General features: G+C 42.5%; 1 protein-coding gene across 1 annotated transcript in view; it reads left to right on the top strand.

Annotated features, from left to right (window-relative positions):
* dpyd (dihydropyrimidine dehydrogenase) overlaps positions 1-16,113 on the top strand; it is a 675,582-nt gene that overhangs the window by 318,757 nt on the left and 340,712 nt on the right. Inside the window, exons 9-11 of the mRNA XM_033028889.1 lie at positions 2,251-2,358; positions 5,240-5,409; positions 11,185-11,395. Of these exons, the coding sequence (XP_032884780.1) occupies positions 2,251-2,358; positions 5,240-5,409; positions 11,185-11,395 (489 nt within the window). The remainder of the gene's footprint in view (positions 1-2,250; positions 2,359-5,239; positions 5,410-11,184; positions 11,396-16,113) is intronic.

Here is a 16,113-nt window from a genome sequence, read left to right on the forward strand (position 1 = left end):
GAGTAAAGGTTAAGGCTGTTTCTCCTGGTGACAGAGTAAGTAGCTGATGAGTGGTGTTCTTGTCAGTGCAGTCATTTCTATAGTTCAATTACTGCCATAATGTAGGATGTTACTCTAACTAGCTCACCAGCTGCCGAAGTTAGAGTAGGTCCTAAATGACATTGATAATTAACCAACACCATCTATACATAACTAAAAATCTGATCTTGTGTTCTTCCAGTGTGCGCGTTTTTTCTATTTGCGCAAAAACAGTACACGATAGCGCTACGATTTTTCGTCAGCTCACTCACCGTTCTCCCGTGCTGCGAGTGCACCAAGTTTAGTTCCGATCGGTAGTATGTTGTAAATGTTAGCGGGGTTTAAAAATCGTAAAAACCGCGCGTGCGCAGATCGATCTCCTCTCCTGCCAGTCGCTTCTCCTGTCACTCCCCGGGACGGTCCGCCCCTTCCTGCGCCATCGCGTCTTTACTGGAGCTGAGGGACACTGTAGGTGGCCGGCGGATGTCTCCAACTGGATACAATTTTCGAGGGACCGGGAGCGGCTCAGCCCGAAGTCGAAGATGTCGCCGATGTCGCAAAACGGAAAGCGGGGAGTCCGATCCCATCGGAGGAGAGCGTCCAGCGCCCGCTGTGAGTCCCAAACTCACCACCAAGCAAAGGCGCGCAGCTCCAGCCCTTTCCCTTCTGGTCCTCCTCGCTGGCTCCTGCTCCCTTCCCCGTGATACCCCCCTCTCCCCCATTGCTCTTCCCCCGTCCTTTATCCAAGCTGTTCCTCCACCCATGCTAAATATATTGCAAGTGTTTATGTAACTCTGGATTGAGACCCTGACCTGACTCTGGAAAGCATTAAAACAAAACAGTTCATAAGTTTATGTGATAGGATTAGAATTAGGTCATTTGACCCATCAAGTCTACTCTGTCATTCCATCATGGCTGATCTATCTTTCCCTCTCAACCCCATTCTCCTGTCTTCTCCCCATAGCCTCTGACACCCGTACTAATCAAGAGAGTTTATTGTCATGTGTCCCTGATAGGACAATTAAATTCTTGCTTTGCTTTAGCACACCAGAACATAGTAGGCACGAATACTGAACAGATCAGTGTGTCCATATACCATTGCATAAATATATACACACATGAATAATTAAACTGATAAAGTGCAAATAAACAGATAATGGGCTATTAATGTTCAGAATTTTGTCCGAGCTAAGTTTAATAGCCTGATGGCTGTGGGGAAGTAGCTATTCCTGAACCTGTTCATTGCAGTCTTCAGGCTCCTGTACCTTATACCTGAAGGTAGCAGGGAGATGAGTGTGTGGCCAGGATGGTGTGGGTCCTTGATGATGCTGCCACCCATTTTGGGGCAGCGACTGCGATAGATCTCCTCGATGGAAGGGAGGTCAGAGCCGATGATGGACTGGGCAGTATTTACCACTTTTGTAGTCAAGAATCAAGAATCTAACTACCTCTGCCTTAAAAATATCCATTGACTTGGCCCCCACAGCCTTCTGTGGCAATGAAACAGTGCAAGACCCACTCAAAGAATGAGCTTCCAGCTGGACTTGTGCCTTTGTGAAGTATGCTTCCTGCATTTTCAAAGGTTTGGTCAGGATGTTGGTCTTTCTTGGCACAATAAATATTTAAAGACTTACCGCAGTCTGTTGAGTTATCAGACAGGGAGGGAAATATGCAAAGGCCACTTGTGCATCACAAACTGCTGAATGGTACCAGCCCAACAGATGCCGAGTGGCTTGCCAATCTTGATAAATGAACTGTAAACTGTGGATACAAGGAAATGCAGACGCTGGTTTACAAATTATTTATTGTGCACTTTCAAAAATGTTGTTTTAACAGTGGATGTTCCGAATTCAGATATTCTATTCTTTGTAGAAAAACATGCAAGGTACTCATGCCATTTTCTGATTCATTCCCCGAACATTACAGCTGATATTTAATTTGTTTTACAATGTATAACTGCAGTGAGAAATTGGAGTTCAAGAGGAACATCTATCTTGTTTGTTTCTGAATTTTGATTTTTAATGCATTGTACTTCACAAATTCGCAAATGTACGAGTCTTTTTAGATGACCTATATATCAGAGAAAATTGTCTGTAAATTAGCAGGCAACATCTGCGGACTGTAAAAAGGATTATGAAAACATCCTGTTTGTTTTTTAAAAAAATGCAAAGTATTACACAGAACTCGTACTTTGTGCATTATCATTTAATGGAGCAATCTGCATTTCAATAGGTTTACCGGAGCCAAAGCGAGATCTCATCTTTGAAGGCTTAACAGTGGAACATGGCTTCTACACATCCAAGGAATTCCTGCCCCTTGTTGCAAAAGCCAGCAAAGCAGGTAGAACTTCTCATTTAAATTTAATCCTGGAATTTTAACTTAAGAATTTTATTTTTTCCTTTTGGTCTTATTATTAATTATTAATTTTGTTAGCACGATTGAGCAAAGATAAAACACGAGGCACTTACATGAAAATTTTTTTTATTATTTCTGGATGAAACTAGAAAAGCAAACTTCAATTTTGAAAGCTTTGTCAGTAAAGTTTTTGTTTAAATGCAGTATGTAGATGTCTTTTTTCCATTTATTGTTTTCCAACCGGAATGTAGCACTTGGATCTTTGCATTGACAACTTTTGGAATTCTTGTGGAAGCCGTGATGTAAAATTAATCAAATTTTTGATGCGTTAGTTGCATAATATTTTGAAAAAATATATGCCTCTAAATTATAACGATGTATGTTATTAGGTCATAAGGTGATAAGGAATAAGTAGAATTAGGCTATTGGGCTCATCAAGTCTACTCTGCCATTCAATCATGGCTGATCTATTCCCCTGCCTTCTCCCCATAATCTCTGACACCCGTATTAATCAAAATCTTATCTATTTGCCTTAAAAATATCCACTGACTTGGCCTCCGCAGCCTTCTGTGGCAAAGAATTCCACAGATTCACCACCCTCTGACTAAATGTTCTCCACAGAACAAAGACAAAAAAGTCGGCATAGTGGTCCAGGACAATGCCTTAAAAAAAAGTAACGGCTAACTAAATGCATGATTGCGAAGCAAAAAGGCATTAAGATCAAAGGCTGATAGTTTTTTTTTTCCGATTTATTTAGATATTGGGACTTTTGATTGCTTCAGTATAATGGATGTGGTATCATGTGCTGAAATCTGCAATTCAACGTTGCCTGCAGTCAACCATAGGAGATAAAATAATAGGCCTTTTTTCTGAGGGTGCTGGGTGTGAAATTATGTATATGAATACATTTCAACAGGAATAAAAATGCCCTGCAATGAAACAGAATAATTTGATAGTAATATGGTTCATCTCTGCTTGGTAAAATGATACAGCTTTACAATTTATTTAAGTGTGTTCCTGCGTCTTTGTGATGGCAGGCGTAAATAGTTTGGCAACTAAATTAAATAGCCCCCGAGATCCACTGAGGAGAGAGAGCTGCAGTGTGAACATAATCCACACCCATTGATTGCAATGCTGACTGCACAGCAACTTTATGCAATCTGCTGCTGTCAGTGATTTCTGTGAGCAGCGAGCTCTCACTCTGCTGTTCAGCAGCTAAGGACTGACACAGGTAACGAGAGTAAGCACAACCACGTTGCTCGAGCATTTTAAAGAGGGTAACAGGACCTTGCGGGTAGTCCAGAAGTGAATCTGTCTTGTAAAATCTCCCCCCCCCCCCCCCAAAAAAAAATGACATAACATTAAAACAAACAGGCTCTGACGTTTTAGGTTTTAGGATCTGGAGTGGAATCCTTGGCAAAAAAGGAGGGAAATAGAGTTGCACCATCGATTTTCTGGCAACTGATGGTCCGGCGCATACTTCGATCTGGAAATCTCTGAAAATCTCTCCTCCCCCCCCCCACCCAATCTCCGGAAGTTCCCCCAAAAATGTGGCGCCTAGGCCGGGTGAGGCGGCCGTTCTCGACCTCATTGGGACTTCCACGCCCTGCGGCTGGAGCTCTGGAAATCCTGGCCTGCTGAAGCCGGCAGATTCTTCCCAAAGCTGTCATCCGCAGCTGATCAGCAGGTTGAATTTGCTGCCTGCAACTGGGGCTCTGGGATTCCAGCCCGGTCGGATCCGACAGACCCGTTCCCATGGCCGACCTCTGTGTCTGACTTTTCCCCTCACTCCCCACTCCCCTCCCCACTCCCCTCCCCCCTCCCCCCCCCCCCCCCAGGATAACCCAGAAAGGCTCGAGAAGCAAGGGTGCCGGAAAATCAGTAGTAGACCTGTGGTAAGTCCAATATCTATCAGGGTCACTCTCCAGATACATGATCCGAGAGATGTTAGTGGGGACACAGGGTCAGATGGTAGTGGGAACACTGGGGCTTTAATCCGGACAAAATTCCCCCCCAAAAAATGCGACGCCCAGGCCGGGTATTGCACAAGATACGTTCCCATAGCCAACTTCTGTGGATGAACTGCGGGTCGAGTTTGCCTCCTGTGGCCAAGGCTCTGGAACTGCGGCCCAGCCGAAGCTGGCAGATCCATTCCCATAGCTGACTTCCACGGCCGATCGGCAGAATAACCACAATTAATATCACTACTCAAGTCCACAGTGATTGCCTTTTGTATGTGTTCATATTAAAGTAAATCCATTGCCATATCCGATCAAGCACAGTACGGGATTCAGGCAGTGCTCAGTTCACCTCAGCTACATCAATACTGATCAATAATTCCACAACATTTTCAACATGTTTTTGTTGTCAACATGTTTTTCAACAATTTTAGCTGCCGTTAGTTGTCGGAGGTGTTGTCGTAGGTTGTTGCCAGGTGTCGTAGGTGAATTCCATTAAAATTAGTCCCTGGCAGTCGCCTAAAGTGTCGCCTAAGTGGGACAGACCAATAATGCTAGCGTAAGGGGATCACAAGTCAGCGCGGACTTGGGGTGGCCGATGGGCATATTTCTGCACTATATCTCTAAAAATCTAAAGACTTGAAGTCAAAGATGGCATCAACTGGTGCACTGAGGGTAGTGAAATCAGCATTGCACACTGACATCTTAATCTGCTTGCTCTGGATAATTCCAGCAGGTGTATACTGTACATATGTTAGGAACTGCACTAATAATCTGCCTTGCAGGTTGCACATGTTTTGGGTGCCATTTTGAATTATTAAAAAGCTCATGTGATGCCCGAACTACAGGCAGTAATGACCTCAATTTCTTTTCCATTCTGGACGAAATACTGTTTTGCTTTCTTTCAGGAATGTGTGCCTGTCGATCTTGTCTTCCAACACTACGGGGCACAGTCATTGTCCTTGGTGCTGGAGACACAGCCTTTGACTGTGCAACATCTGCACTACGCTGTGGGGCCCACCGAGTGTTCGTGGCTTTTCGGAAAGGATTTACCTGTATCAGGGCTGTCCCAGAGGAGGTAAAATTCAACAGGCTTTAACACTCCGGATTTATTACAATTGGGCTAACCAGATGGAACATGGATTGCAAGCTTTCCCTTTATTAACGTGTGTGCACTGTTACTCAATATCTCCAAGATCTGCATTTGATAATTTAGTTGTTGTTTGCCTAACAACTCCATTCCAGATTTAACATTTTTTATCCTTTTTCAGCATTTTTTAGCCATCGCAGGAAGTCGCAATAATATAGAAAGTAGCTTTTTTGAAGCTAGCTTACTAGCACTTTTATTTAATTAGTATGTTTTTTACTACTTAATTATTCCTTTGTTGTCAGTGTCAAACAAGCTATAGTATTTAACATAAAGAGTATTTTAAACTTTGACTTTACAATGAGAAATAACTAAACTGGAACAAAAATTGATCATTATAAATCAAGGAACATTTTATTTGGTTGGATACTATTCCAAGTGAATAGTTTCTGTTAAAGGCAGCACCTACTGGGTTATTTGTTGTCAATGGCACAATTACCCATGGTCAGTGCAACAAGATTCCACCATGGTTTTGGTAGTCTTGCTATTGGGATCTGACTCACTGTGTCCAAATTGACTTGGAGCTTTCTGCATTGCCTTGCAAAACACCCTTTTATTGAGTGATTGATTGCGAGATGCAGGTCCTTCAGCCCACCGTGTCCATGCCAACCATCGATCACCCATTAGTTGGATGTCAATCCACTTTCTCCTCCACTCCCTGCAATTTACTGAGGACAATCAACCGAAAAAAAGCTGCAGATATCTGTGACGTGGGAGGAAACCGGAGCACCCGGAGGAAACCCGGAAGGGTCACGGGAAGAACTGGTAAACTCCACACAGTCGGCACCCGATGCTAGGATCAAACCTGGGTCTCTGGTGCTGCGAGGTAGTGGACCTACCACAGTTCTTTAGTAACTTGTCAGTTTCTTTGTTGAACTAAATTAAGGCGCATGTTGCAATCAAAAGCGCTTGACCAATTGGTTGGGAAGAAAGCCAAACTGTAAGAAAGAGGACTGCGCCTCCTTTTCAAGAGCAGCCAGCTCTTGCACAGTCGATGCCAAAGCATCAACACGACCCTATAAAGTCAGCTTTGTACATTTGGCTTTGCAACGTGATGGAGTGTTCCAATGGCATTGTCCTGGGGATGTTACCCTATGAATCATCAGCTGGCATATTTGTTCCTAGTTCACCAAAAAGGATGCTTGATTAGCTCTTACCAATGTTTCCTCACCGGAAACTCCGTGTCTTCCCTCACATAGAAATATAGAAACATAGAAAATAGGTGCAGGAGTAGGCCATTCGGCCCTTCGAGCCTGCACCGCCATTCAATATGATCATGGCTGATCATCCAACTCAGTATCCTGTACCTGCCTTCTCTCCATACCCCCTGATCCCTTTAGCCACAATGGCCACATCTAACTCCCTCTTAAATATAGCCAACGAACTGGCCTCAACTACCTTCTGTGGCAGAGAGTTCCAGAGATTTACCACTCTCTGTTTACCACTCACCTTAGATTTTCTTTGGGTTGAACTGAATTTGCATCATTAACTTAACATTTCATGTATTTAAATTCTAGGAATAGCCTTGTGACTCTATGAACTGCTTCCAGTAAAAGTAGGATCAAAACTGAAGAGACAATTCTTCAAACAGAATCTAATTAATGTTGTATTAAGTGTAGAAAGGAACTGCAGATGCTGGTATATACGGAAGATAGATACAAAGTGCTGAAGTAACTCAGTGGGTCAGCTGCGTCTCTGGAGAAAAATGGTGGGTGACGTTTCAGGTCGGGACCCTTCTTGAGACTCCAACTTCCAAGTCTGAAGCAGGATCCTGACCCGAAACGTCAACCATCCTTTTGTAACTCAGCTGCCTGACCCGCTGAGTTACTCTAGCACTTTGTGTCTATCTTCTAATGTTTAATTTAGTTTAGCTACAATTTTTTGATGCTATTAGTACCATCTCTATCTTTCTCCTTGCAAAGTAGTAGAATGAAAACAAAAGTATTGAATCAATGTTGTTAAATATTCAGAATATTAACACCATTGAAAAATTAATAGTTTTAGTAATTGGTTACCTGGCAGTGCGACCAATAAAAGAAAACATATTTTTGAACCAATCACTCTCTTCTATAATGCACTCTTTATTCTGAAAGTATACTGTAAGAAGTAATTGCAGCATTATTCAAATGGTGCCTTGCTTATAAATCACATCATTAGCTATGGTACACCTTTGGCAGAGTCCTTGGAAGTGATTGGACTGTACACAAATGCATTTGCTGCCCGTGAATAAAGAGAGCCACAGATTTTAATAATATGTTGTAAGTAACGAATCTAAAGGGCTGGAGCTATATCGCGGAAACGGGCCCTTCGGCCGACCGAGTCTGCGCTGACCAGCTGACTCTATACACTAGCACTATCCTACACACCATGGTCAATTTACCATTGTACCAAACCCAATTAATTTACAAACCTGTACATCCTTGGAGTGTGTGAGGAAACCTTAGCACCCGGAGAAAACTCACATGGTCATAGGGCGAACATGCAAACTCCCCACAGACAGCGCCAGTAGTCCGGATCGAACCCGGTCTCTGGCAGCAGCTCAAGGCGATTTTTGTTATTAATTGTGTTCAGAAGTTGAATAGTTGGACTAAGGATCATCTTTGTAAACTAAAGATAAAATGCTTTTATGGTGCAAGCAATATCATCTGCTTTAAAAATATATGTAATAACTTGTGCAGATTAGACATAGTTCATTACAAAGTGTTCCTTTTAAAAATGCCTTTATAGCATTTGTGAAGATTGTGTTTAATTATTACACTTGGATTAGAATTCCTTGGGTTAATTTGATAACCTCGTAAAGATGTCTAGATCTGTTACCCACCTTATTTGATAACAATTTGAATGGGAATATGAACTAAAAAGTGTATTATGTAGTGTATATTTTGTTAAATCACCATTTATATGAATATAATGCAATAATTATTGCTCAAAAAGTTGAGAGGTTTTTAATGTTTAAACATTTATTTAACAAAACCAACGAAGACCTGAACAGAGGCAAAAATGGGTTGAGATAAAGTATTTTCAACAACTGGTTAACAATATTACACTGCATTGTAATCTTATTAGCCATTTGACCAAGATCTGCAAATGTTATTACTTCTATCTACCCAGTGCTATTGTTGAATGAGATTTATAGTAAAATTAGCCGCTTGACAATACCTGTACTATGAAACTCGATTATTGTCAATTCTCATTTATCAACCACAAACGTGACAGATAACCGTAAAAGTGGACAATTTCCTTGGATTTTCAATCCTGCCAAAGAGAATAATGGTAGTAGTTTGATTAAAACAATGAGTGTGTATCTTACTGCCTCTTCTAGACAATCTAGTTTGATCCTAAACATTGAAATACCCGCACAGAAATCTGTCTGTGCACATAATTCACGTCTAAGTATTTCCATCATGAGATCTTCAAAATGCTCATGATTTTCTGGTCTATTGCAACACTGCTCTTGAAGAACATTACACCCAAAGATGAGGTACCATTTAGATAAGGAGAAACTAAATGGATCCTTGTATTTTGAGATATTTTTCTTCCTGCGAGAACACATAGACATCCTCAAAGCATTTTAGGATTAGGCATCAAAGACAACCAAATCCAAAGCCATTCTCAGGAACACAATGTGCTTCATAGGCATGAACAATGAGGTGAAAAATAGAGACAAAGTGCTGGAGCACCTCCATCCTACTTCTCCCCTCACCCCAACCCCCTCTTCCACCTACAGCACATCCCTTCCTCTAGCTTCACAATTTGCAACTCTTTGATCCTTTTGTCTATCACCTTCTGACTATTCACCTTTTTTTGTCCAGCCATCCGCCTATCAATTCCCCCCCCTCCCCCCCCCCCACTCAAACTGTATGAACTTATCATCTAGCAGGCTATGTCCTTGCCCCTCCTCTCTTCTGGCTTTCTTTCCCCCAAACTCCCTACAATAAGTCTGAAGAAGGGTCCCAACGTGATACATCACCCATGCATGGTCTCCTGGCCTGCTGAGTTACTCCAGCAATTTGTCGATATTTTTGTAAACCAGCTTCTGCAGTTCCTTGTGGCAGGGTGGTGGGTATATGGAACCGGCTGCCAGAGGAGTAGTTGAGGCTGGGACTATCCCAATGTTTAAGAAACAGTTGTACAGGTACATGGATAGGACAAGTTTGGAGGGATGTGGGTCAAACGCAGGCAGGTGGGACTAGAGTAGCTGGGACATGTTGGCCGGTATGGGCAAATTGGGCCGAAGGGTCTGTTTCCACACTGTATCACTCTATAACTCTGTAACAATAAAGAGAAGTTGAAAAAAGACGTCTCCACTGTTGGGTGTCAGCAGTTAATACAGGAGACCCCCATCTTGCCATTATCAACCAACCTGATTAGCCATGACAGTGAGAGAGCTGCCATTGACCTTGGGGAATGCTTTACACCAGCAAACTTGTTCTGAATGACTGCCCATATGTTCAGAAGTTGCAGTAACCAATTGTACAACAATGAGGGCCACTGTTGAAAGGGTCTCCTTGGGAGATTTCAGAGCTGCAGCAATTTGCTGAGCAACATGGATTTCACTATCGACAAATTGTTCCACAATGGCCAGCCTCAAACTCTGGGGCTCAAAGATTCATGAAAGCAATCAGAAAATGAATTTGGAATGCCCAGCTGGTCACTTTATCTTGGTTGTTGCAGAGCAAGCAATTCCAGTGAAATAAGTACTCATTGCACCCTGGGTGAAGGGCCTATTCCACAGCAAAAATTAGGAATCACCGTTCTTCATTCTGTCATGTTGCAGTAAAATGAGAACGTTTTGACAGTAAGGGCCAATGCAAAAGCAGAAGCAATTTGCTCTGTAATAATATCATGTTTCGTTTAGATAAACACAAAAAGCTGGAGAAACTCAGCAGGACAGGCAGCATCTCTGAAGAAAAGGAATAGGTGACGTCTTCAGAAGAAGGGACTCGACCCAAAACGTCACCTATTCCTTTTCTCCAGAGATGCTGCTTGACCCGCTGAGTTACTCTCGCATTTTGTGTCTATCTTCAGTGTAAACCGGCATCTGCAGTTCCTTCCTACGCATTGTTCAGTTTAGAGATTCAGCGCAGAAACAGGCCCTTTGGCCCACTGTGTCCGCGCCGACCAGCGATCACCCCATACACTGGCCCTATCCAATATACAGGGGACATTGTACAATTTTTACCAAAGTCAATTACTCTACCAACCTGTACGTCTTTGGAGTGTGGGAGGAAACTGGAGCACCCGGGGAAAACCCAGGGGAGAACGTTCAAACTCTATACAGACAGCACCTGTAGTCAGGATCGAACCTGGGCCTCTTGTGTAAGGCTGCAACTCGCCTGCTGCACCACCATTTGCTGAACGTTAGTTTCTGTCTTGCTTGGAGAATGCAGGTTGTTTTTAAAGGAGTATGGTGGTTGGCATGTACACGTGTAAACACTAGAGGGGCAACTTGGAAGTTTATCAAGTTGAGTTGCAATCATATTGGCCTCATATAACGTAAGAACATTCTGCGAACAGTCAATATTTAGAAAGATACAACAGGAAGCTTGATAGTCAGGTCGAGATAACTACCGTATATAACATATCTGTAAATGCATGCTCTTCACCATCCATGATTTATAATGCACCACACACTAATATTATAATGAAGGTCATAGTTGTCCTGAGCGTCTCAGTATTGTTTTCTCTCTTGTAATTGTCTATTAGGTGGAACTAGCAAAAGAAGAGAGATGTGAGTTTTTGCCTTACATGTCACCACGAAGAATTATTCTGAAAGGTCAGCGGATTTCTGCAATTGAGTTAGTCCGTACGGAGCAGAATGATGCTGGAGATTGGGTTGAAGATGAGGACCAGCTTATTCGTTTGAAGGCAAATGTTGTCATCAGTGCTTTTGGCTCCATCATCTCCAATTCTTCAGGTAAGCAATTTTGACCTACTGCAGCTTGTCTATATTTATATAAGATACATGATCAGAAGTGAAATGTAATGGTGAAGTATTTCTTTCCCTCCTTTGTGATATATTGTTACTATGAGATACAGTCCACTGGCATTGCATTAAAGAGTATTTGTTCCTTAGATTCCTGATTTCCATCTTTGAATTGACTGATTAGTTTAGTTTAGTTTAGTTTAGTTTAGTTTAGAGATACAGCACGGAAATAGGACCTTTGGCCCACGGAGTCCGTGCTATCCAGCGATCCCTGCACACTAGCACTACCCTACACACTAGGGACATTTTGCAATTTTTACCGAAACCAATTAAGCTACAAACCTGCAAGTCTTTGGAGTGTGGGAGGAAACCGGAGCTCCCGGAGAAAACCAACATGGGTTGAACGCACAAACTCCGTACAGACAGTAACCGTAGTCAGGATTGAACCCATGTCTGTGGTGCTGTAGGACAGCAAGTCTACCACTGTGCCACCCTGCCGTCTAGATGGAAAATAACTTGAACATTACCAATATAATAACTGAAATTGCCGGAATCGCTCAGCTGGACAGAGCATTGTAAAGAAAGAGTAACAGAATTAATAGTTCGGGTCAATGACTTCCTATCAAAACACTTCCTCTGCAAATCTACTTACAATGGACAAGCATCGAACCTGAAGTTCAACAACACCAAATATTTTTTAATAGAAATGAATAATTCTACCACTTCGTCATTGGACTCAGTCTTGTTGAACTGGAGAAAGTATTTGTAACTGGGAATTAAATAATGACCATCCGTAAATGTCCCAAAAGCTCAGGATTCCTACAATAGCCTTGGATAATTTGGAATAGGTCGGGTAACTGCATAGAGGACATGAGTTTAAAATGAGAGGGGAAAGATTTAAGAGAAACCTGGGGGGCAGCTTTTTCACACAGAGGATGGGGGTGTAAATGGAACAAGCTGCCAGAGGAGGTAGTTGAGGCAGGTGGCTAAGCAACATTCAAAAGGCATTTGGAAAGGTACATTCATAGCAAAAGGATTTGAGTATAGGAGCAGGGAGGTTCTACTGCAGTTGTGAGACCACACCTGGAGTATTGCGTACAGTTTTGGTCTCCTAATCTGAGGAAAGACATTCTTGCCATAGAGGGAGTACAGAGAAGGTTCACCAGACTGATTCCTGGGATGGCAGGACTTTCATATGAAGAAAGACTGGATAGACTCAGCTTGTACTCGCTAGAATTTAGAAGATTGAGGGGGGATCTTATAGAAACTTACAAAATCCTCAAGGGGTTGGACAGGCTAGATGCAGGAAGATTGTTCCCGATGTTGGGGAAGTCCAGAACAAGGAGTCACAGTTTAAGGATAAGGGGGAAGTCTTTTAGGACCGAGATGAGAATTTTTTTTTTCACACAGAGAGTGGTGAATCTGTGGAATTCTCTGCCACAGAAAGTAGTTGAGGCCAGTTCATTGGCTATATTTAAGAGGGAGTTAGATGTGGCCCTTGTGGCTAAAGAGATCAGGGGGTATGGAGAGAAGGCAGGTACAGGATACTGTGTTGGGTGATCAGCCATGATCATATTGAATGGTGGTGCAGGCTTGAAGGGCCGAATGGCCCTACTCCTGCACTTAATTTCTATGTTTCTATGTCTCCCTCTCGTCACCCCTCTCCCTCTCCCACCCACCCATCCCTCTCTCCCCCACCCCCCTTCCCTCTACCCCACCCCCTTCCCTCTCTCCCCCCGCCCCCTTCCCCCTACCCCTCTGTCCTTCTTCCACCACTCCCCCTACCCCTCCCTCCCCACTCTTGGATGATCAGCCATGATCATATTGAATGGTGGTGCAGGCTCGAAGGGCCAAATGGCCTACTCCTGCACCTATTTTCTATGTTTCTATGTTTCTATGTACACGGATAGCAAAGGTTTAGAGGGATATGGGCTAAATGCGGGCAGCTGGTACTGGTGTAGAAATGGCATCTTAGTAGGCATGGGCAAGTTAGGCTGAAGGGATTGTTTCTGTGCTGTGAGACACTATGACCCGTCAACTCTAATTTGGGGTGTGCATTTTTGTAACTAACTAAAATGTATTGAAACTGAAACCAAGAGAATCGTCCTCATTAACTCTCAGTCTGATGAAGGGTCTCAACCCAAAACATCGCCTATTCCTTTTCCCCAGAGATGCTGCCTGACCCGCTGAATTGCTCCAGCATTTTGTGTCTATCTTCGATGTAAACCAGCATCTGCAGTTCCTTCCTGCACAAGCAGTATTGTTTTTACTCGTGTATTGTGTTTGATAGAAGAGAATATTTTTTAAGTGCCTTTGTGATTGTCCTTTTTAATTGAATAGCAAAGCTGAAGCAGCAACTGCAGATTTTTGCAACCACACATAAAATGTATGCCTGCCATTAACGGCAAGTGATTTTTGAGTTCTGCTCTGTGCAGGCACAGTAGTGTCTCTCACACTGTTTAGTTCCACTCGTGGAAAAAAACAGTTCACATCCCTTGCAATGATACATTGCAGTCGAGGGTCAAGTTATTGTAGCTGAACTATCGTGGAAGCCCTTCATTTCAACCAACAAGTCCTTCTGCAATATAGTCTATTTTTATGATTAATAAAGATTAATAAAACCTTTAGAATCTGGTTTATCACATAAAAATGAGCTCTAAAGCATTGTTTGGAGAATTTAATGAGAAAGTGCTTAGCATTGTTGTTTGAATCTTGCTTAACGACCTTCTGAGTTGACTGGGCAATGTTCCCATGTGAATTGCTGTTCACAACATTGTTTTACTGTAGCCCTGCTTATCTTTATTTGCCAGGTTTCTCTTAAGGGGGATGCCGTGCCGACTTTTTATTAAAAAAGTGCCTGATACTTGATTGGTTGACTGGCAATAATAAATGCATGATAATGTTGACTTCGGAGTAATATAAAATCTAAATTGTGCAACTGTGCTGAAAGATCACAATATGTAAAAGTATCAACAGTGATGACTGTTAAACAATGACTATTAACCCTCCACTGTAGAGCTTATGCCATTTATATTTTAGTAGTCCCTAATCATAGAAGTAAATCATAACATCTTGGGAGTTTAAGTAGGTATCAAATTGCAGCAAAATCATTTGTACACTGTCAAAAAAAAACATTAATGAGCTGCTAAAGCTAGAATTACAAAGACTTCTGAAATTGGTTAAACATTACAGCCATTAAACTATTTATTGAAGCATCACAGATATACTGAAGCTAATGAGCATCTCATCTGTTTAAACAAGTGCAAACTGAACACACATTGCATGGTTGCATAATTAGTTATGGCAGTTCATATTGATAAGGATTTTAATATTTTTATCTGCTTTAAATGTTATCACAGATAATAGTTACTTCAAAATGGGTGGCACGGAGGCGCAGCGGTAGATTCTCCTTCTTACGGCGCCAGAGACCCGGGTTCAGTCATGACCTCGGGTGCTGTCTGTAGAGTTTGCACGTTCTCCCTGTGACCACATGGATTTTCTTCGGTTGCTCCAGTTTCCTCCCACATTCCAAAGACATACAGGTTTGTAGGTTAATTGGCTTCGGTAAAATCGTAACTTTACCCTACCATGGAGGATAGTGCTAGTGTACGGGGTGATTGCTGGTTGGCACGCACTCGGTGGGCCTAAGGGCCTGTTTCCACTCTGTATCTCTAAAGTCTAAAACATAGCAGGAGGTTAAGGGGTGACCTTATAGAGGTGTATAAGATCATGAGGTGAATACATAGAGTAGATGCACAAAGTCCACTCAATGTACCCAGAGTAGTGGAATCAAGAACAAAAGGTTATAGGTTTAAGGTGGGAGGAGAAAGATTTAATAGGAACCTGAGCTGAAACGTTTTCACAGAAAGGGTGGTTGGTATATGGAGTGACCTGCCAGAGGAGGTTATTGAGGCTGATACTGTAACAACATTTATAAGACATTTGGACAGGTACATAGACAGGAAAGGTTTAGAGGGATATGGCTATTTGCAGGCAGGTGGGTCTCATGTAGATGGGGCAGCTTAGTCTGCATTAGCAAGTTGGGCTGGTGGGCCTATTTCTATGCTGCATGACTATGACTCTCTGACTTTATCTTGTATAACTGGTGGAGTTGAAGCCCAAGTTTCTCTTACCATAAGACCATAGGGCATAGGAGAAGAATTAGCCCATTCGGCCCACCAAGTCTGGTCTCCCATTTGATCATGGTTGATCTATTTTTCCCTCTTAACCCCATTCTCCTGCTTCTTCCCTGTAACCTTTGCACCCTTACTAATCAATAACCTATCAATCTGTTTTCATCTCCACTCTTAAGGTACGTCCTTTTAATCTGAGGCAGTGCCCTCTAGTCCTCGATTCTCCCACTGCTGAAAACATCCTTGCTTTCATTTCATTTGATTTCTCCTGTTTTTCCCACTGAGCTCCAGCCTCTCTCTTGCTTATTGCCATGAATCCTCAACTGGACAAATTATGATCAAAGCAAAAAGCTACAAATTCCATGAGACCTTGATTGCTAGTGCAGTTCTTTCACCAGTTGGAAGGGACATGGTGATGAATAAAGAGTTACAGCAAAGTGACTGGTACACCTTAAACGTTGCACACGACTGTACCTACATGATTTATGAGGTTAGCTCACTTAAATATTGAAAATTTGCTTCAGACGTTTAGACTTTTAGACTTTAGAGATACAGCGCGGCCACAGGGCCTGTGGT

Source organism: Amblyraja radiata, chromosome 10 (assembly GCF_010909765.2).
Source record: "Amblyraja radiata isolate CabotCenter1 chromosome 10, sAmbRad1.1.pri, whole genome shotgun sequence".
NCBI lineage: Eukaryota > Metazoa > Chordata > Chondrichthyes > Rajiformes > Rajidae > Amblyraja > Amblyraja radiata.